Below are 21,879 nucleotides of genomic sequence, written 5' to 3' on the forward strand. Positions count from 1 at the left end.
GGCACTTGCCTGTAAAGTCAAAGGACCCAGGTTCAACTCGCCAGGACCCACATAAGCCAGATGCACAAGGTGGCACATATGTCTGGAATTTGCAGTGGCTGGAGGCCCTGACGTGCCCTTTCTCTCTCTTTATCTACCTCCCTCTCTTTCTCAAATAAATAAATAAATAAAAATATTTTAAAAATTACTCTGAAACAATAAAAAATTTTAAAAGTAAAAAGAAAAAGAAAGAAAAGAAATCCAACTTTGTGGGAAAACCCAATTAGTCTTTTGGAGGGGTACACATGACCCTCCACAAACTGGCATTTTGAATGGCTTCCCTAAGGATGCCACCTTCTTGACTCTGGAGGCTAGACGCTGGAGGCTGGAGATTAGGCTGTTTCCTGAGCTTGCAAGGTGCTGCAGCACTTAGAAACAATGCCAAACCAAGGGACTGGAGAGTTCCTGCGTTTGGAATTCACTGTCTTGCTGCCTTGCCATCCAGTTTGGACTCCTTTCTGACAGTTCCCTTAAGAGTCAAAGGGAATTAGTAGTGAAGAGCCAGGTCTGCTGACTTCGGAGCAGTTAGGTTGGCTGGTGAGGCCATTATCCTCTCACCCCCTGCCCCATAGTGTCTAACTGGCTTTAGACCCCGACCACTCTCTGGGCAGAGCTTCCATCATTTCCTCCTTTCTCCCGGGCCCTGTTCTTCCCCATTGGCCAAGAGCCTCCATTTCTGCAGCCCATTGGTGTTGGCCAGCAGAAGCTTGTGGCGAGAGAAATCAATTTGGCCAGCTTCTCGGTGGTTCTACTGAGGTTCTGCTGCAGAAACCTGATCCAAGGGGGAGGAAGGACAAAATAAATCTCTGACTTTTTTCTTTTCCTGGCCAGGAAATAGAGAAGAAAGGTCTCGAGAAAGGGGTTGAGATGTTGGGACTCTTTCCAAGAGTAAATGGGCCAGAAAATAACACACTTAGGTGTCTAAGCCTGCCTGAGACCCACATGCAAGTATAGGACCAGGAGATGCTCTCAAAGCCGTCTGGCCTTACCTGTCTCCACCATCTCTCCTTTCTCAGGTTTTAGGGCTCCCATGCTCTTGCAATAGTTAATCCTGCCTACCTTTACCCCAAGCACAGCTGAGCACATGATGTCCCTTTGAATGTTGAGAGTCCAGAACAGGACCTGGGGACCTGATGGTATGTGGTGCAAAACGTAGAATGCACACCTTTCGTTGACAAGTAAGTAGCCAGACCTTCTTACCATTCCTCTCTGGCGTCGGCAACCGGGGCACCGCTTCTATAGGTGTGCAGGCAGCTGCCTTGAAGGCTGTCTGGGTCTTTTGTGCTTTTGAGGTGTGGTGTGTGTGGGGGGGGGGGGCGGTGGCTGGCAGAGAGGTAAGTGTGGTTCAGGTCTGGAGAGGGGACTGTGGCGGGGCAGGGCGCGCAGCTCTGAAATAAAGGGAGCAGAAGCCCTGTTTACGCTTTTTCCCCAGGCAGGCATCAGACCCACTTCAGAGCCCTCATCCCTTCCAGGAGGTGGAGTCTGAGGAGGCCCGGACAGGTCGCGGGTGTGGGAGTGGGATGCAGCGAGGGAGCTGCGAGAAGACGGGGTGAGGGCACGATCATCTGCTGCAGCCGGCGGCGGGGGTGCAGGGGAGGGGAGAGAGGCCAGGTCCCACCTTTCGGGTGGTGGACGTCGGGGAGGATCCCCCCCCCCCGCGAAGCAAGCCCCGCCCCCGCCGCTCCGCCGCGCCCCGCCGCGCCCCGCCCAGGCCCGCAGCGCGGCTGCAGCGCGAGGGGCGGAGAGGCAGCGCGCTACGAGGACCAGACGCCCGGCTCGCCCGCATCCCAGTGCCGCAGGACGCGGATCGCGTGCACCGGGCCCGGCTCCCTGCCTCCGACCGGTCGGTCCCACCAGCTGCTTTCTGGTCCCCAGCCACCCCGTCGCCGGTCCTCCGCCTGCACCTCGGCGGAGCGCTCCCTTCCTCCGGAGCACACGCTACCCACCCTGCAGCCAGAGAAGTACCCCAGCCCCGCGCCGGCCATCGCCATGGCGGAGACCAACAACGAATGCAGCATCAAGGTGCTTTGCCGATTTCGGCCCTTGAACCAGGCCGAGATTCTGCGGGGGGACAAGTTCATCCCCATTTTCCAAGGGGACGACAGCGTCATTATTGGGGTGAGTGCGGCCTCGGGAGGCAATTCAGGGAGGGATCGGGATTCTAAATCAACCCCCAACCCTGCGGAGACATCGCCCCTCTGCCTGTCATTCTGCACCCACCCCCCCATCTTCCTCTTAGCCGCAGCCCCTACTTTCCCTGCATCAGGATGGCTGGGTGTGGCCTGGGCAGGCCGGCAGCCGAGCCTCTGCAGAGTGGGAGGGGGCCCCTTCCCGGTCCATGGGAGCCTTAACTGTCTTTTGCTACTCTCTTGCAGCGTATCCACCTTTTAGAGCCAGTTGCCCTTTTTCCTGATGTTTTTGCCCCCCCCCCCCGAAAAAGCATTTTTCTCTTTGTCACTGGCTCAGATTTCTACCTCAAGAAAGGAAGAAAAGGTTAGTGGGTGGGCTAGATGGGAAGTGGGCAGGCTAGGGTCTCTGTGGAGGTAGGAGCGGGAGTGGGTTGTGGAACCAAACCCTCCATCATCCCCTGAAGTAGTTACAGAGAGGACCTGGGACAGAGTGCTGGTCTAATGAAAGGTTTTCTGGGAAGGAAATAGATGGATGCCACACCCCGGCGGGCGGGGGGTGGGGTGGGGGGAGCGCCGTAAACCTAAGGAGATATTTGACTTTCATCCCAAGTGCAGTAGCAAGGGGATTTCAGACTCTGTAAGCCCCTCCCAAGTAAAAATGACCAAATACCAAGATGGTAATACGTACTTGCTTATTCATCTTTTCTTGACGACCTAATAAAAGTTAACAATTGACTGTCACCTCTTCATGGCAGCCCCTACCCATGAAGAAGACTTTAAGAGTAAGGATCAATACTTACTGTATACTTGTTACTGTATGGTTATTTAATCCTCAAAATAGCTCTCTGAGCTAGTGTTGATATTTCCATTTTACAGATTAAGGCCCAGAGAAGTTGAATGACTTTCTCAAGGTCATGCTGGGAATCCATAGATCTGTTCAAGCTACACTTCTTAACCAGAGTCTGTGACTCCAAAACTCACTTTTTTTCCCCCATTTATATCATATCACCTCCCAAGACTTCTGTCCTGGATCTTTGTGTGTGATGGCTTAAAGGGAATTTTGAGGCCTTGCCCACTCTACCTTCCCTAGACTATGTATGTGGTAAGATCTGGGGTTGCGTTCTGTAGTGTTTGGGAGACACTAGGCCAGGAAACTTGCCACATTCAGAAGGGAGGGGCACACGTGAGGGCAACCCTCAAGGTCAGGGACACTTCTTATTGTGTCTTAATCCATAGTACTTGGCATAACGCAGTTGGAAATATACTTTGTAAAAAGAATGAAGGGAGGATGCGTGGCTCTTCTGAGTTAAGGACGGGACTTTTCGGTAAACATGTCATAGAGATAATCCCAAGTCCTCCCCTTCCCCCCTTCCTCCCTTCTCCCTTCCTTCCCCGTCATCACCACGCTCCCTCATACTGTAAACTCACGGTGCTTTTGCCTTGTACGTGTGTTTATATGTGGGTGTATTTGCCACAAGGAAGGCACTTCTGTTTGCTTTGCTTTGGGAGTCCTAAACCTTGCTGTCTGGCCTGTTTGGCCAGGCTGAAATAAAGCCCTGATCGGCCCTGAGAGTCCCCTGTTTGCTAAGTAACCTGGACAGCAAGCTTCAGCTAGGAGAGTTGAAGCTCAAGGTTCCCCTGAGACATAAAGACTGAGAAACAAGGAGGTGGGTGGTCTTGGGAAGCAAATTCCACAAAGGGCTTCCACTTTAAAGTTAACTTCCTTGGTCCAGGTTTAACCAGTAAATGTGAGTGGTCTTCTTCCCGTTTTGTGAGCCATCCTGCTAGGTGGAACGGGTCAGGGTGTGGGTGACATTGGGAGGAGGGATCTGTCCATCCGGTCAGCCCAGCAAAGCTATGAGAGGCATGGGGCAGGGGTGGGAAGGGAGGTGAAGAGAAGGCCAGGGCCCCTTGCCAGTTCAGACGCCACAGCCTCTCCACTGCTAGAAGATGATATATTTATAAGGCTTTACCTTTGTCTCAGTGTCTGTCCAAGCCCTCATGTCAATCTCTCCCTCAAGATAGATGCTGATGGGGGCCATTTTGTCTCAGACACAGCTTGCCTTCATTCTTCATTCACCCTGATGAACGAGCCGGTTTTGAGAAGATCCTTGGGGGTCGCAGTGAGGCAACACTGCCTACTCCTTTTCCTCTTTTCTGCTCTCTCTCACTGGGGGCCAGTGTGCGGCGATCTGTCTGATCAGTGGAGGAAGCTGCTGCTGACTCTGTCTAGCAAGATGAGGGAAGAGCAGATGAGAGTGGAGAGAATAATCAGCCTCCCCAGAGCCAGCAGCCCCTGCGCCCTCCTGGGCCGGCTCTCTTTTCTCTCCAGGGTAGCACTGCAGTTTTCTCTGGGCCTCAGAGGCCCTTGTTCATGATCCCGGGCTTCCTTCTGTTTGCAGAGGGCAGGACACTAAGCTGGACAGACGGCCCTAACCCTTGTCTCTCCCCTTCTCCCCTGCCTCCTCTCTCAGCTGGAGGATTGGAGTACACAAAGCTTATGGCCCAAGTTATGGTAGAAGGGTGAAGGGTGCCTGGGTCATGGTGTGTGTGTGTGTGTGTGTGTGTGTGTGTGTGTGTGTGTGTGTGTGTATGCGTGCAGTATCTCTTTTCTCTTTGTGTGTGTGTGTTGGGGAGGGGGTAGGAGGTGGGGCTTGATCAGTCTAACTCTAGCACAGGCAGCCATGGAACTCACTCTGTAGTCCAGGTTGGCCTCAAACTCACAGTGATTCCTCCTATGTCTGCCTCTGAGTGCTGGCATTAAAAGGTGTGTGCTACCACACCCAGCTCATTTTTCTTTTTTTACACTTAGAACTCAATGTGACTTTTTGTGGGGAGGTCGTTGAGGTAGGGTCTCACTTTAGCCAAGGCTGACCTGGAATTCACGACATAGTCTCAGGCTGGCCTTGAACTCACAGTGGTCCTCCCCAGTGCTGGGATTAAAGGTGTGTGCCACCATGCCGAGCCCAGTGTGACTTTTTTTTAATGAACCTGTTGTATCTCTCTGATCTTTATCATTGTTGTCCCGCTCTGGTCTTTCTCATTCTCTGTGTGTAGGCTGTTGCATCTCTATCAGATGTGGGAAGGATAGCAGCGAGGAAACACACACGCACCATCTCTCTTTTTTACTCACTTCCTCTCCAGTCACTCCAAAATTCGCTCTCTCAAGTTTCTGAAAATTTAAGTAAGTTTTTGTTTTGTTTTGTTTTTTCTTTTCTAAGTAGATTTTTTGTTTGTTTTGTTTTGTGGCAGGGTCTCACTCTAGCCTAGGCTGATTTGGAACTTATTCCTACCTCAAACTCCTGAGAGTTAGAATTATAGCCATGGGCCATTATTCCTGGCTCTTTTTTTTTTTTTTTGTTTTGTTTTGTTTTGCGAGGTAGGGTCTCACTCTAGCTCAGGCTGACTTGGAATTAACTATGCAGCCTCAGGGTGGCCTCCAACTCGCAGTGATCCTCCTACCTCTGCCTCCTGAGCTGAGCCGTGAGATTAAAGGCGTGTGTCACCATGCCTGGCTCCTCACTTTAAAAAAAAAATATTTTATTAATTTAATTTTATTTTGAAAGAGAGAGAGAGGCAGATAGAGAGAATGGGTGACTCAGGACCTCCAGCCACTGCAAATGAACTCCATATGCATGTGACACCTTGTGCATCTGGCTTACATGTGTATCTGGAAATTGAACCTGGGTCCTTTGGCTTTGCAGGCAAGTGCCTTAACCACTAAGCTCTCTCTCCAGCCCCTACTGTCTTTTTGGTTTTTCGAAGTAGGGTCTCACTCTACCCCAGGCTGACCTAGAATTCATGATGTAGTCTTAGGATGGCCTCGAACTCATGGTGATTCTCCTACTTCTGCCTCCCAAGTGCTGGGATTAAAGGCATACGCCACCACCACGCCGAGCTCTATCTGTTTTATTTATTTGTTTTTTGAAGTGGGGTCTCACTCTAGCCCAGGCTGACCTGGAATTCACTATGCAGTATCAGGGTGGCCTTGAACTCACAGTGATCCTCCTACCTCTGCCTCCCGAGTGCTGGGATTAAAGGTGTGTGCCACCACACCCGGCTTTTTATACTGAACTTTTAAAATGTGAATTTTTAAGAGCTCAATTTTATTTATTTATTCGAGAGAGGGAGAGAGAGAGAAACACAGAGAGAATGGGTGTGCCAGGGCCTTTAGCCACTGCAGACAAACTCCAAATGCATGCTCCATCCTGTGCATCTGGTTTACGTGGGTCCTGGGGAATCCAATCTGGGTCCTTTGGTTTCGCAAGCTAGTGCCTTAACTGCTAAGTCACCTGTGCAGCCCTGTTTTTGTTTGTTTTGTTTTGTTTTAAATTTCAGATGCATGTGGTTTCACTCTAGCTCAGGCTGTCCTGGAATTCACTATGTAGTCTCAGAGTGGCCTTGAACTCATGGCAATCCTCCTACTTCTGCCTCCTGAGTGCTGGGATTAAAGGTGTGCACCACCACACCAGGCTTTCTTTTTCTTTTTTTTTAATTTGCAAGCAGAGAGAGAGAGAGAAGAGAGACAGAGAGAGAAAGGACATGCCAGGGCCTCCAGCCACTGCAAACAAAGTCCATATGCATGCTCCCTCTTGTGCATTTGGCTTACATAGGTCCTGGAGAATCAACCTGGGTCCTTTGGCTTTGCAGGCAAACGCCTTAACCGTTAAGCCATCTCTTCAGCCCCTGTTTTTTGGTTTTTGAGACAAAGTCTCCCAATGTGTTCTAGGCTGGCCTGGAACTCTGTGTTCCAACCTGGCCTTAGTCTCTCCATCCACCTACCTCAGCCACGTGAGTTTGAGGAGGACAGGTATGTGCTCCCGCCATGGCTTTTGGACTTCTTACTGTCTGAGGGGAGCAGGGTTTGCCTTAGTTTTGGGGGAGTATCATAAAGGAAATTGGAAAGGGGAGGTGATGTTCACTGTGGCCAGTGTCTCTCCAGCATTGTCATGGCAACAATCCTCAGGAGTGTGTCACCATGGAAATCAGGCCTGGCATTTCAAGTTTAGGCTCCTTCCACCAGGTGCCTTTTTGACAGATGAGCAGGTCTTTGGGCCCCTGGTTGCTCCTTTTGGATTTGGTCAGCACATGCTGATAGAAAACCATAGCTTGGTGCTGGGAGCTTTCCTGCACACGTGGACAAATTGGCAACAGGGAGGCTTGGAGTGAGGTCAAGGAGAAGCTGAAACCTGGACCATGGCACTCCCGAGAGGTTCTCTGGAGAAAGCTGGGAAGAGGGCGAAGCTTGCAGGGCTGGGAGCTATCTCAGGGACATTTCTTACAGGTACAGAGGCTGCTGAGGAGGATTTTAGTGGAACCGGTCTTCTGGTCTCTGACTCTTTGCCAGCAAGCCTGATGAGCAATTACCAGGAGATCAAGGGTGAGGGAGGCCTTCTGAAAGGATTGGAGAGACAATTGCTTCTGAAAATGGGGATGAGGTTGCACAAAGAGAGTAACGAAAGGCGTCAGTTCCTTTTTTTTTTTTCTTAGTTTTTTGAGGTAGGGTCTCACTCTGGTCCAGGCTGTCCTGGAATTAACTGTGTAGTCTCAGGGTGGCCTGGAACTCATGGCGATCCTCCCACCTCTGCCTCCCGAGTGCTGAGATTAAAGGCATGTGTCACCACGTCTGGCAGCTTTAGTTCCTTTTGAGACCTTTGGAGAAACAAACAAGGTAAGGTTGTATGAGGCAGTGAAAGAGCCAGGAGATTATGACACAGGATTGACAATTGAAGTTCTTTGATCACTTTGAGTTGATTAGGCTTGCAGTTGTGCTGTACCTTGTCTTAGCTGTGTGACCGTGGCCAGGCTACTTGACCTCTCTGAGTCTCAATTCCTTATTTATAAAATGGTAATTTCAGTACCCACTTCAGGATTATTGTGACCATCAAATGAAATCATGTGTATTAACTTCTTAGCACAGTAGCACACACACGGTAATAGTAATTCTATTTGTTTTATTTTGCTTGTGTGTGTGTGTGTGTGTGTGTGTGTGTGTGTGTGTGTGTGTGGTTTTTCAATGCAGGGTCTCACTGTAGCTCAGGATGTCCTGGAATTTACTATGTACTCTCAGGGTGGCCTCAAACTCATGGTAATCCTCCTACCTCTGCCTCCTGAGTGCTGGGATTAAAGGCATGTGCCACCATGCCCTGCTTGTTTTTTCATTTGTTAATTTTCAAATTTTTATTTATGAGAGAGAGTGAAGGTGAAGGAAAGAGGGAGAGAGAATGGACACACCAGGGCCTCTGGACACTGAAAATGAACTCCAGATGCATGGACTACCTTGTGCATCTGGCTTTCATGGGTCCTGGGGGAATTGAACCAGGGTACTTTGGCTTCACAGGCAAATGCCTTAACTGCTAGGCCATCTCTATAGCTCATTTTGCTTTTTTGTTTTTGTTTCTGTTTCTATTTTTGTTTTTCAGGGTAGGGTCTTACTCTAGCACAGGCTGACCTGGAATTCACTCTGTATTATCAGGGTGGCCTCGAACTCATGGCGATCCTCCTACCTCTGCCTCCTGAGGGCATGCACCACCATGCCCAGCTTTTGTTGTTGTTGTTGTTGTTTAATATTTTGAGAGAAGGTCTTGTTATATGGCCCTGACTAGTCTTTACACATTGATTGACCTTGAATTTGAGATAGTCCTCCTACCTCAGCTTTGTGTTGGGATTACAGGTGTGATTCACTGCTCAAGAATAAACTTTTTTTTTTGCATGTTTATGTGTATGTGGTATGTGTGTATGTACATGTGTTAGTGTGTGTGGGGGTAGAACTGTGAGTGAGGATGCACATGTGTATGTGTGTTCAAGTGGAGACCAGAGGTCAATATCAGTGGTTTTTCTTCAGTTGCTCTCCATCTTATTATTGTTTTTTTTTCGAGGTAGGGTCTCACTCTAGCCCAGGCTGATCTGGAATTCACTATATAATCCCAGGCTGGCCTCAGACTCACAGCGATCCTCCTACCTGTGCCTCCCGAGTGCTAGGATTACAGGTGTGCTCCACCACACCATGGCCCCACCATATTCTTTGAGACAGGGTCTCTTGCTGAACCTAGAGCATATCAATTTGTCTAGTCTAAGTAGCCGTTGAGGCCCAGGGATTCTGTCTCCATCTCCCCAGTGCTGGGATTATAGGTGCATGCTATCACACCTGACATTTTACATAGGTTAAGGGGATGCAAACTCAGGCCCTCATATTTGAATGGCAGTCATGTTACCCCTTGAGCCATCTCTCCAGGGCCCAACAACATACTCTTTTTATTATTGTTTTTTTTGACGTAGAGTCTCACTGTAAGCCAGGCTGACCTGGAATTCACTATGTAGTCTTAGGGTGGCCTTGAACTCATGGTGATTGTCCTATCTCTGCTTTCTGAATGCTGGGATTAAAGGCATGCATCACCATGCCTGGCAACAACATACTCTTGACACAAATTAAATGTTATCTGGGCATAGTGGTACATACTCTTTAATCTTAGCACTAAAGAGACTGAGGAGGGGAATTGAAAGTTCAAGGCCAGCCTGGTTAGGTAGAGAGACCATGTCTAAAAATTAAATAAAAGGATGCTATTTTGTATATGCTGTCTCCCTCAAACTAAAATTGGGAGGTACCAAACACTTTGTCCCCTACTAATTGTCTCAACATCTCTAATTTTCTAGTATATTCTTGTCCTCTCTCTCTCTCTCTCTCTCTCTCTCTCTCTCTCTCTCTTTTATTTTTCTAGCTAGAGTCTCAATCTAGCCCAGGCTGACTTGGAATTCACTATGTAGTCTCAGGGAGGCCTTGAACTCACAGCAATCCCATCTCTACCTCCTGGGTGCTGGGATTAAAGGCATGTGCATGCCTAGCTGTGGCCCGCCCCTTTTTTTAAACTTTTTTTTTTTAAGAACATGGGTCCTTGGGCTTCACCGGCAAGTAACTTAACCACTAAGCCATCTCTCCATCCCTGCTCTCTTCTTTCTTTCTTTATTTATTTGAGAGCAACAGACACAGAGAGAAAAACAGATAGAGGGAGAGAGAGAATGGGCGCGCCAGGGCTTCCAGCCTCTGCAAACGAACTCCAGATGCGTGTGCCCCCTTGTGCATCTGGCTAACGTGGGACCTGGGGAACCGAGCCTTGAACCGGGATCCATAGGCTTCACAGGCGAGCGCTTAACCGCTAAGCCATCTCTCCAGCCCCCTGCTCTCTTCTTTAGTACAGTTCGTTCAACAGACACGAGGAGTAGCCTCTGGGCCAGGAACTCTGTTTGGTTTTGGGGATTTACCTTCAAGAAATTTTGGAGGTAGGAGCTGGTGAGATAGCTTAGTGGTTAAGGCGCATGCCTGTGAAGCCTGAGGACCCAGGTTCAGTTCTCTACGTCCCACGTAAGCCACATGCACATGGTAGCACATGCATCTGGAATTTATTTGCAGTGGCTAGAGGCCCTGGCCTGCCCATTCTCATTCCTCCCCACTCTCTCCCTCCCTGTAATAAATAAATAAATAAATAAATAAAATTTAAATTAAAAAAGAAGTTCTGGAAGTTGGTGGTGATGTGTAACCAAAGAGGGGCCCAGCAGGGGAGTGGACCATCAGAAATGGTCTTTGCTAACAGGATATGGTAGTACTTGCCTATAGTTTCAGTGCTTGGAAGGCTGAGGTCGGAGGATTACAAGTTCCAGACCAATCCAGGCTACCTATCTCAAAATAAAATCAAGTGAGTTTAATAGCTATATCTGCAATCCTTTTCCTTCCCATATGGTCCCTGAAAACATATTACAGTTGTTTTTTTCATTTAAAAAAAAATGTCATTTTTTAAATCAGATATAGAGAGAATTTGCGCACCAGGGCCTCCAACCACTGCATTTGAACTCCAGACATGTGTGTGCCATCTTGTGTGCATCTGAGCCTTGCACGCTTGCATCACCTTGTGCATCTGGCTTACATGGGATCTAGAGATTCAAACATGAGTCCTTAGGCTTTGGAGGCAAGTGCCTTAACTGCTAAGCCATCTCTTCAGCCCTGTTTTGTTTTGTAAGGTAGGGTCTTGCTCTAGACCACTTGAGAGGCAGAGATAGGAGGATGTCCTTGAGTTTGAGGCCACCTGAGACAACATAGTAAATTCTAGGTCAGCCTGAACGAGAGTGAGACCCTGCCTTGAAAAACAAAAAACAAAACAAAATAATAAAGGCATGTACCACCATGGCCAGCTCTGCAGGGTTGTTTTTTTTCGAAGTAGGGTCTCACTCTCACTCAGGCTGACCTATTCTCAGGGCAGCCTCGAACTCTCAGCAATCCTCCTGCCTCTGCCTCCCACGTGCTGGGATTAAAGGCGTGCACCACCACGCCTGGTGGTCTTTTTAAAAAAAATTATTTATTTATTTGAGTGATATAAGTATGGGTATGCCAGGTCCTACTGCCACTGCAAAAGAACTACAGACACGTGTGCCACTCTGTGCATCTAGCTTTGTGTGGGTACTGGGAATTGAACCTGGGCTGTCAGTTTAAAAGCAAGTACCTTTAACTATGAGCCATTTCTCCAGTCCACAATTCAGTTTCTTTTTTATTTCAGTTCATTTATTTGCAAGGAGAGAGAGAGAAGAGAGATAGACAGAGAGATAATGGGCATTCCAGGGCCTGCAGCCTCTGAAAACAAACTCCAGACACATGTGCCCCTTGTGTGTCTGGTTTATGTGGGTTCTGGGGAATTGAACCTGGGTCCTTTGGTTTTGCAGGCAAATGCCTTAACTGCTAAGCCATCTCTCCAGCCCCAGTTTATTTTAAGTAGGGTCTCACTGTAGCCCAGGCTTACCTGGAATTCACTATGTAGTCTCAGGTTGGCCTTGAACTCATATCAATTCTCCTACCTCAGTTTCCCAAGTGCTGGGATTAAAGACATGTACCACCACTCTGGGCACAGAACAGTTTTTTTTTTTTTTTTTAAGGCTTTTTGTTTCTTTATTTCAGCCAAGGAATGATGCATGCTACAGATTAATCTTTACTTTCCCCCCTCCGTCTTTAAAGAATACCAACATTTTCAATCCCAGTTTTTTTTTGTTTTGTTTTGTTTTTTTCTAGGCAGGGTTTCACTTTAGCCCACACTGATCTGGAACTCAGTGTATCGTCTCAGGGTGGCCTCAAACTCATGATGATTCTTCTACCTCTGCCTCCCGAGTGCTGGGATTAAAGGCATATGCCACCACTTCTGGCCCATAACAGTTTTATTCAAAGTAATTGTGCATTGTCAGAGATGTAAATAATGGAGGTAGTTCCCACGGGAATAGTCTAGAGGCAGAAAAAGAATAACACTGGTGTAATTATTCTCATGAAAATATTAAATAAAAACAAGTCATTCTAGGGAAGAATGAAGAATCCATAGAAAACTAACATGAATAAAAATATTTGCAGGGCTAGAGAGATGGCTTAGCAGTCAACTTGCTAGCCTGAAAAGCCAAAGGACCCACGTTCAATTCCCCAGGACCCACGTAAGCCAGATGCACAAAGTGGCACATTCATTTGGAGTTCGTTTGTAGTGGCTAGAGGTTGTGGCACACACGTTCTCTCTCTCTCTTTCTCTGTCTCTTGCTCTCCATCTATCTGCCCCTCTCTATCTCAAATAAGTAAATTAAATTAAACAGATGTTTGCAAACAAATTCCATATGCATGTGCCACTTTGTGCATCTGGCTTTACCGGGGTAGTGGGGAATCAAACCTGGGTCATTAGGCTTTGCAAGCAAGTGCCTTTAACTGCTTATCCATCTCCCCAGCCCACTTTTTTCTTTTCTTTCCTTTTATTACCAATTTTTTTTTTTTTTTTTGAGGTAGGGTCTTGTGCTAGCCAAGGTTGACTTGGAATTCACTATGTAGCCTCAAATTTATAGTGATCCTCCTACCTGTGCCTCCCAAGTGCTGGGATTAAAGGCTTGTACCACCACACCCGACTTTTTTTTTTTTTTTTTGAGAGAGAGAGAGAGATATAGAAAGAAACAAAGGGAGACAGAGGGAATGGGTGTGCCATGGCCTGCAGCCACTACAGACAAACTCCAGGAGCATGCCACACCTTGTGCATCAAACCTGGGTCCTTTGGCTTTGCACAGTGATGCTAATATGCAAAGTCACACATGTGCAAAGTTGGGGGCACACATGATCTGGAGTTCCATTTCAGTGGCTGGAGGTCCTACTATGCCAATTCTTTCACTCACTCATGAAAAAAAAAAGGCTGTCTGTTGGGCTTGCCTCAGGAAAAAAAAAAAAAAAAAAAAAAGGAAGGAGGGTAGGGGAGATTGCTCAGTGGTTAAGACACTTGTCTGCAAGTTCGAGGCCACTCTGAGACTCCATAGTGAATTCCAGGTCAGCTTGGGCTAGAGAGACCGTACCTTGAAAAACAGACGAACAAACAACAACAACAACAACAAAACACACCAACAACAGCACTTGAGTGGTAGAGGCAGGAGGATTGTGAGTCTGGGCTACATAATGAGATCTTGTTTCAAAAAAACTAACAACAGGACTGGAGAGATGGCTTAGTGGTTAAGGCACTTGCCTGTGAAGCCCAAGGACCCAGGTGTGATTACCCAGTACCCACATAAGCCAGATGCACAAAGTGCCACATGTGTCTGGAGTTTGCAGTGGCTAGAGGTTCTGTAGTGCTCATTCTCTCTGTGTCTGTCTCTCTCTCAAATAAAGAAATATAGTATTTTGAAAAAAACTAACAACAAAGGCTGAGAAATAAAAGAGATTCCTTGTAAAAGCTAATGGCCTGGGCTTGATTCTCCGATACGTAAAGCCAGATGCACAAAGTGGCACATGTATTTGGAATTTGTACTGGCAAGAGGTTCTCTCTCTCCCCCTCCCCCCCCCGCTTAAAATTAAATAAGATATTAAAAAAAGAGGGTTGAAGAGATGCCTTAGTGGTTAAGCGCTTGTTTGTGAAGCCTAAGGACCCTGGTTCGAGGCTCAATTCCCCAGGACCCATATTAGCCAGATGCACAAGGGGGCGTACGTGTCTGGAGTTCGTTTGCAGTGGCTGGAGGCCCTGGCGTGCCCATTCTCTCTCTCTTTATCTGTCTCTCTCTCTCTCTCTGTCTGTTACTCTCAAATAAATAAATAAAAATAACAAAAAATAAAAAAGAATTTGATAATTTGGGGAATAGGGAGATGGCTCAGCAGTAGTGGGGGAGGTGCTTGCTTGCAAAGTCTGCTGACCCAGGTTCAATTCCCCAGTCCTCATGTAGAGCCTAAGGCACAGAGTGGCACATGTATCTGAGATTTGTTTCCAGTGGCAAAAGGCTCAGGTGCACCCATTCTTTCTCTCTGCTCATAAACAAATAAGATATTTTAAAAGGGCTGGACAGCCGGGCATGGTGGTGCATGCCTTTAATCCTAGCACTCAGGAGGCAGAGGTAGGAGGATCACTGAGATCAAGGCCACCCTGAAACTCCATAGTGAATTCCAGGCCAGCCTGGACTAGAGTGAGACCCTGCCTTGAAAAACCAAAATAATAAATAAATAAATAGGGCTGGAAAGCTGGCTGAGCAGTTAAGGCACTTTCCTGCAAAGTCTAATGACCCAAGTTTGATTGCCAAGTGTCCATGTAAAGCTATGTTCACAAGGTGGCATATGCATCTGGAGTTCATTTACAGCAATTGGAGGCCCTGGTGCACCCACTGTATCTCCTGCTCAGTGGTTAAGGTGGTGCTTGCCTGTATAGCCTAAGGACCTGGGCTCAATTCTTCAGTGCCCATATAAAGCCAGATACACAAGGGGGCTCGTGCATGTGGAGTTTGCAGTGGCTGGAGGCCCTAGCATGCCATTATCTCTATATACTCTCTATGTATATCTTCTTCATTCTCTCAAATAAATAAATAAATATAGTATTTCTTATTCTCTTTGTGCTGTTAAAAAAAAGGGAGGACTGGAGAGATGGCTTAGCAGTTAAGGCACTAAAAGACCCAAGTTCAATTCCCCAGTACTCACATGTAAGGGCAGATGCACAAGGTGGCACATGTGTCTGGAGTTCATTTGCAGCTGCTAGAGACATGCCCATTCTCTCCCCCACCCTCAAATAAATAAATAAAGATAAAATATTTTTTTAAAAAACCTAACAAGTTGGGCATGGTGGTGCACACCTTTAATCCCAGCACTGGGGAGGCAGAGGTAGGAGGACATGAGTTCGAGGCCACCCTGAGACTACATAGTGAATTTCAGGTCAGCCTGAGCTAGAGTGAGACCCTACCTTGAAAAACAAACAAACAAAAACAACAACAACAACAACAAAAGCAACAACTGAAGGTTCTAGACTTGGAATTAAGTCCCAGGTAAGAGTAGGGAAATAAGTACTAAGTATCAGGCTTTCCAAGAACTCCTGAAGTCGTAACATATGTCACATGGCTTTCCTTGCTCAGATTATTAAATACACATTTTGAATTTCTTTTATCCTCATGAGTCTGAGAATCCTACTGGTCTTCCCTCTGCTCCATTCCTTCTTAGCCTGGGCTAAGACATTTAATTTCAGCATTTGGAGAGCGCCCTCCATTTTTATTCATCCAGAGCTTTCTGGAATCCTACCAAGGGGAATGTTCCAAGTGAGAGAGTCTGTGAATGTGGGTATGTTAATACCCATGTTCCCAGGAGGGGAGAGGCAGGGACCAGGTTGGCTGGGGAGTTAGATTTAATCCCTTTTGGCTGGATGCCTGGCTTCCTGCAGAATGGATAGAGATCATTGGTAGAGAGAAGATGAGTCACTGGTCTGAGATAGCTCGGCTTCCTTTCTGTTTCTTCACCACTAGGTGTGAGAAACACTGAGCTGCATTAGGAGTAAAGAACTCGCTTCAAACAAAGAAAAAAAAAATAATGCTTGTGGTAAAGTTAAAGTCAGGAAAAGATGTGGGATGTTTTAATCATCTATGTGTAACAAATTGTTTAATAAATAATATAAAATCATAAAAAAAGAATTAAAGTGAGCCAGGTATGGTGGTGCACTCGAAAGCTGAGGTAGAAGAAGGATCACTGTGAGTTTGAGGCCAGCTTGAGACTATATAGTAAATTTCAGGTCAGCCTGGACTACAGTGATACCCTACCTCAAACAAACATATAAAAAAATTTAATTATAACACCAATGCATTAATTTTTGGCAAAGTTAAAGACAAAGAAAAGCCTGTAGAAGCAAAACAAACAAACAAACATTGAAAAATATTGCCGTGAGAAAAGCACAGTTAATAATTTGACCTTAATTCAGGGCTTTGCACATACTAAGCATGCATTCTACCTCTAAATTATAGTTCCAGCCCCATTAAATATTTTTACATAATTGTTATTTTGGTTCTGGACACCAAATCCCAGATGGATCAGCAGTTAAGACATTTGCCTGCAAAGCCTAAGAACCCAAGTTCAGTTCCCCAGTAACCTTGTAAAACTGGATGGACAGGGTGGAACACGCACCTGGAGTTGGTTTGCTAGACTCCTGCTACACTCATTCTCTCTCTCTCTGCCTCTTTCTCTCTCACTCTCTCAAATAAATAAATAAAATACTTTATGACATTATGAAATATTTATGATAGCAGTTATTGAGTTATAACTTATATGTAGTGGACAAATTTTTTGTTTGTTCTTTCAAATCGGGGTCTTACTCTAGCCCACGTTAGCCTCAAACTCACAGTGATCTTCCTACCTCTGACTCCCAAGTGCTATGACTAAAGGTGTGTGCCACCACGCTTGGCTACTCCACAAATCCTAAGCAAATAGCATAATGCATTTCATAGCACACAACTCCTTATAACTCTATGCAAATCAAGATCAAGAGCTTTCCCATTACCCCAGATAGCTCCTTCATGTCTCTTCCTCCCAACACCCCTGTTGTAATACTAGAGGTAAAACAGCAATGCCTTAATTTGTTTATTGTTATTATTGGGTTTTTGAGGTAGAGTCTCATTCTAGCCCAGGCTAACCTGGAATTCATTATGTAGTCTCAGGCTGGCCTCAAATTCACAACATCCTCCTACCTCCACCACCAGAGTTCTGGGATTAAAGACAGGTGCCATCATGCCTGGCCACATGCCTTAATTTAACCAAGTTATTCAGGTTTCTTGGGTCCCTAAATGCTACTTCTTTTTTAAAATTAATTAATTTATTTTTTTTGCACATGTGAATGTATTGGTATACTAAGGTCACTTGCCACTGAGGAATTGAACCTGTGCTGATGGGCTTTGTAAACAAACATCTTTAACCACAGAGCCGTCTTCCCAACGTAAATGCTACTTTTTTAAAAAATATTTTTATTTATTTATTTATTTGAGAGCAACAGACACGACACAGAGAGAAAGACAGATAGAGGGAGAGAGAGAGAATGGGCGCACCAGGGCTTCCAGCCTCTGCAAACGAACTCCAGACGCGTGAGCCCCCTTGTGCATCTGGCTAACGTGGGACCTGGGGAACCGAGCCTCGAACCGGGGTCCTTAGGCTTCACAGGCAAGTGCTTAACCACTAAGCCATCTCTCCAGCCCATGCTTTTTTTTTTTTTTTTGAGACATCTATGTAGCCCTGACTGACTTGATAATCTGTACCCCAGGCTGGCCTTGAACTTGTGACAGTCCTTCTCAGACTACTGATAGGGATGGGCCACCTTGAATGACATGTTTGGTTGGTTTTTAAGAGAATGGGTTTCACTAGGTAGCAAAGGTAGCTTGGAATTCATGATCCTCCTGCCTCAGATTCTTTCTTTCTTTTTAAATGTATTTATTTATTCATTTATTTGAGAGAGGGAGGAAGAGGCAGAGAGAAAGAGAGAATGGGCTCACCAGGGCATCCAGCCACTGTAAATGAACTCTAGATTGTGTGTGCCACATTGTACATCTGGCTTACGTAGGTACAGAGGAATCAAGTCTCAAACCCGGGTCCTTAGGCTTCATAGACGTATGTACCACCTTGTGCTTCTGGCTTTAGGTGGGTACTAGAGAATTGAACCTGGGTCCTTTGGACAAAATACCTCCTCCTTCCTTAAGTTGCTTTTTTTGTTTTAATTTTTTTATATTTCTTTTTCTTTTTTGAGAGGAACAGAAAGAGAAAGAGGCAGATAAAGAGACAGAATGGGCACACCAGGGCCTCCACCACTTCAAATGAACTCTAGATTGTGTGTGCCACATTGTACATCTGGCTTACGTAGGTACAGAGGAATCAAGTCTCAAACCCGGGTCCTTAGGCTTCATAGGCAAGTGCTCAACCACTAAGCCATCTCTCCAGCCCTTGTTTTTGTTTTTTTTTTCCGAGGTAGGGTATTGCTATAGCCCAGGCTGACCTGGAATTCACTGTGGAGTCTCAGGGTGGCCTCGAACTTACAGTGATCCTCCTACCTCTGTCTCCTGTGTGTTGGGGATCCAGTCATTGCAAATGAACTCCAGACACATGTGCCCTCTTGTGCATCTGTGTTATGTGGGTACTGGGGAATTGAACCTGGATCCTTAGAATTTGCACGCAAATGCCTTAACCACTAAGCCATCCCTCCAGCCAAGCTTTTTTTTTTTTTTTTTTTTTTGAGGTAGGGTTTAGCTGTAGCCCCTAAATGCCTGGCAAAAAAAAAGTTTATTTATTTAAGTGTAACCAAAGAGAAACAAGAGAATAGAGAGAGAATGGGCGCATCAGTGCCTCCAACCACTGCAAATAAACTCCAGGTGCATGTACTATCATGTGCATCTGGCTTTATGTGGGTAGTGGGTGAATCAAACTTGGGTCCTTGGGCTTTGCAGGCAAGCCCCTTAACTGCTGAGCCACTGTATTTTTTTTCCATTTTTGGTGTTTTGAGGTAGGGTCTCACTCTAGCTCAGGCTGACCTGGAATTCACTATGTAGTCTCAGGGTGGCCTCGAACTGTCAGCAATCCTATCTCTGCTTCCTGAGTGCTGGGACTAAACCAAAGGTATGCACCACCATGCCCGGCCAAAATACCTTTTTTTTTTTTTTTTTGGTTTTTCGATGTAGGGTCTCACTCTGGCCCAGGCTGACCTAGAATGAACTATGTAGTCTCAGGTGGCCTCCAACTCAAAGAAATCCTCCTACCTCTGCCTCTTGAGTGCTGGGATTAAAGGCATGCGCCACCACGCCCGGCCAAAATAACCTTTTAATGGTGAATAGAATTATGTGAAAAGGGGAGGGCGTGGTGGCGCACGCCTTTAATCCCAGCATTTGGGAGGCAGAGATAGGAGGATTGCTGAAAGTTTGAGGCCATCCTGAGAATACAGAGTGAATTCCAGGTCAGCCTGAGCTAGAACCAGACTTTACTTCAAAAAAACAAAAACAGGCCGGGCGTGGTGGCCCACGCCTTTAATCCCAGCACTTGGGAGGCAGAGGTAGGAGGATCTCCAAGAGTTCGAGGCTACCCTGAGACTACATAGTGAATTCCAGGTCAGCCTGAGCCAGAGACCCTACCTCGAAAAAACAAAACAAAACAAAAACAACAACAACAACAACAAAAAAAAAAAACAAACAGAACAAACAAAAAAGATCTCACGTGTAAGTGCAGCTGCCTGTGGTAGCTCATGCTTATAACCCCTAACCCCTATTCAGGAGGCTGAGGGAGGAGGATTGCTGTGAAGACCAGCCTGGGGCTAGATTGAGACCCTACCTTTAAAAACAAGTGAGGCAGGTGTGGAGATGCACACCTCTAATCCCAGCATTCGGGCAGCAGAGGCATGATGGCCAAGGCCAACCTGAAATTATATAATGAATTCCAGGTCAGCCTGGGCCAGAGCGAGACCCTACATTGAAAAACCAAGAAAAAGGGCTGGAGAGATGGCTTTGTGGTTAAGCGCTTGCCTGTGAAGCCTAAGGACCCTGGTTCGAGGCTCGATTCCCCAGGACCCACGTTAGCCAGATGCACAAGGGGGCGCACGCGTCTGGAGTTCGTTTGCAGTGGCTGGAGGCCCTGGCGCACCCATTCTCTCTCTCCTCTCACTCTCTCTCTCTGCCTCTTTCTCTGTCTGTTTCTCTCAAATAAATAAATAAAAAATTTAAAAAAAAAAACAAGAAAAAGAAAGAAAAGTGCAAGTGCAGAATCTCTTCTGAGTCTCAGGCAGTCTCTTAACTATGAACCCTACAAGTTACAAGTTATATTCTTCCAGCATACGAGGGCACAGAGCGAACATTACCATTGCAAAATAGGAATGGGCACATGGCAAGGAAAGCTTGGACCAAAGCCAAACCAGAACCCATTAGGGCAGAAAGCAAATCCTGTAGCTCCATGTCTGGCACCTGGGACTTGTGATAGAACCTTCTGGGCTCCAAAGGGCTTGAGGAGCCCTAGCCCTTTCTATCCCTACTGCATTGCTCTTGGAACATCTCTACTCCACACATGGACCTTTCAGTGGTGGATGTCCCAAGGTCCTGACATCTTCCAACATGTGGGGACTCCCTTTCAACTTGGGTCTCACCTTCACAGTTTTGCACAGCGGTCTCTCCTCCTTGCAGGGATTTCGGCCCTACCAGACATTGTTTGGCTCTCTGGAACTCTGCTGCGAGACTCTATGGACCCTTCAGTCCTGCATCTTTTTTTTTTTTTCTTTAAGTTTTTATTACCAACTTCCATGAATATAAAAAATATCCCATGGTAATCCCCTCCCTCCCCCACTTTCCCCTTTGAAACTCCATTCTCCATCATATCCCCTCCCCATCTCAATCAGTCTCTCATTTTGATGTCATGATCTTTTCCTCCTCTTATGATGGTCTTGTGCAATCCTGCGTCTTTTATGTCTGCAAAACCAATACCACATGGGTGATGTTGCCAGATTCTCCTGCCAGCTTGAGACGTAGCTTGGGTCCCCTGGACCACACGTGCATTGGCCTCTGTGTACCTTCTAGGCTAACCATGAGGAAACGCGCCCCTGGGAGGTTGTTCTCAGTTCAGGCTGTCTTATTTCAAGTGACACTGAGGAGCCGTCGGAGTAGTATGGCCACAGACAAGGGCTTGCTTTCAACTGAGCTTGCCTTTTCCCGAGCTGGCGCTTCATTTGGGTGGGGTCCTGCGCTCAAGGCACCCTCCCTGCTGTCCTGGTGCAGCACCCATTCTCTTTAATGCTACTGATCTCAGTCGTCACTACAGCTGCCTTCCTAGACCAGCCTTGTTTGCAGCTTAAAGAAATGTATCTGGCCAGGTGTGGCGGTGCACGCCTTTAATCCCAGCACTCGGGAGGCAGAAGTAGGAGGATCGCCGAGAGTTCGAGGCCACCCTGAGACTACAGAGTGAATTCCAGGTCAGCCTGAGCTAGAGTGAGACCCTACCTTGAAAAAGAAAGAAAGAAATGTATCTGATTGCACGCGCGCGCATGCGTGTTCGTGTATGTGGAAGGGAAGCATCTGGGTCTCTTGCTACTGCCAATGAATGCCCATCTAAGTCGGGCATGGTGGCACACACCTTTAATCATTAAACCTAGCACTCAGAAAGCAGAGGTAGGGAGGATCACTGTGTCTTCGAGGATACTCAGAAATTACATAGTGAATTCCAGGTCACCCTGGACTAGAGACCCTACCTTGAAAAACCAAAATGAAAAGAAAAAAGAAAAAAATTGAATGCCCGTGGGTTGTGGTGGCACATGCCTTTAATCTTTTACTCAGGAGGTTGAGGTAGGAAGTTCATTGTGAATTCGAGCCTGAGGCTTCAAAGTGAATTCCAGGTCAGCCTGGGATAGAGCAAGACCCTACCTCAAAAAGGCAAAAAGAAAAAAAAAAGAAAAAGAATGCCCCTCTGGCTTTA

At 46.7% G+C, this 21,879-nt stretch overlaps 1 protein-coding gene across 1 annotated transcript in view; it reads left to right on the forward strand.

The window, feature by feature from the left end:
* Positions 1 to 1,804: 1,804 nt before the first annotated feature.
* The window catches only part of Kif5a (kinesin family member 5A), a 55,115-nt gene continuing 35,040 nt past the window's right edge, over positions 1,805 to 21,879 (forward strand). Inside the window, exon 1 of the mRNA XM_004650026.2 lies at positions 1,805 to 2,157. Coding sequence (XP_004650083.2) covers positions 2,029 to 2,157 — 129 coding nt within the window. The 5' untranslated portion in view covers positions 1,805 to 2,028. The remainder of the gene's footprint in view (positions 2,158 to 21,879) is intronic.

Source organism: Jaculus jaculus, chromosome 6, assembly GCF_020740685.1.
Source record: "Jaculus jaculus isolate mJacJac1 chromosome 6, mJacJac1.mat.Y.cur, whole genome shotgun sequence".
NCBI classification, from domain to species: Eukaryota; Metazoa; Chordata; class Mammalia; order Rodentia; family Dipodidae; genus Jaculus; species Jaculus jaculus.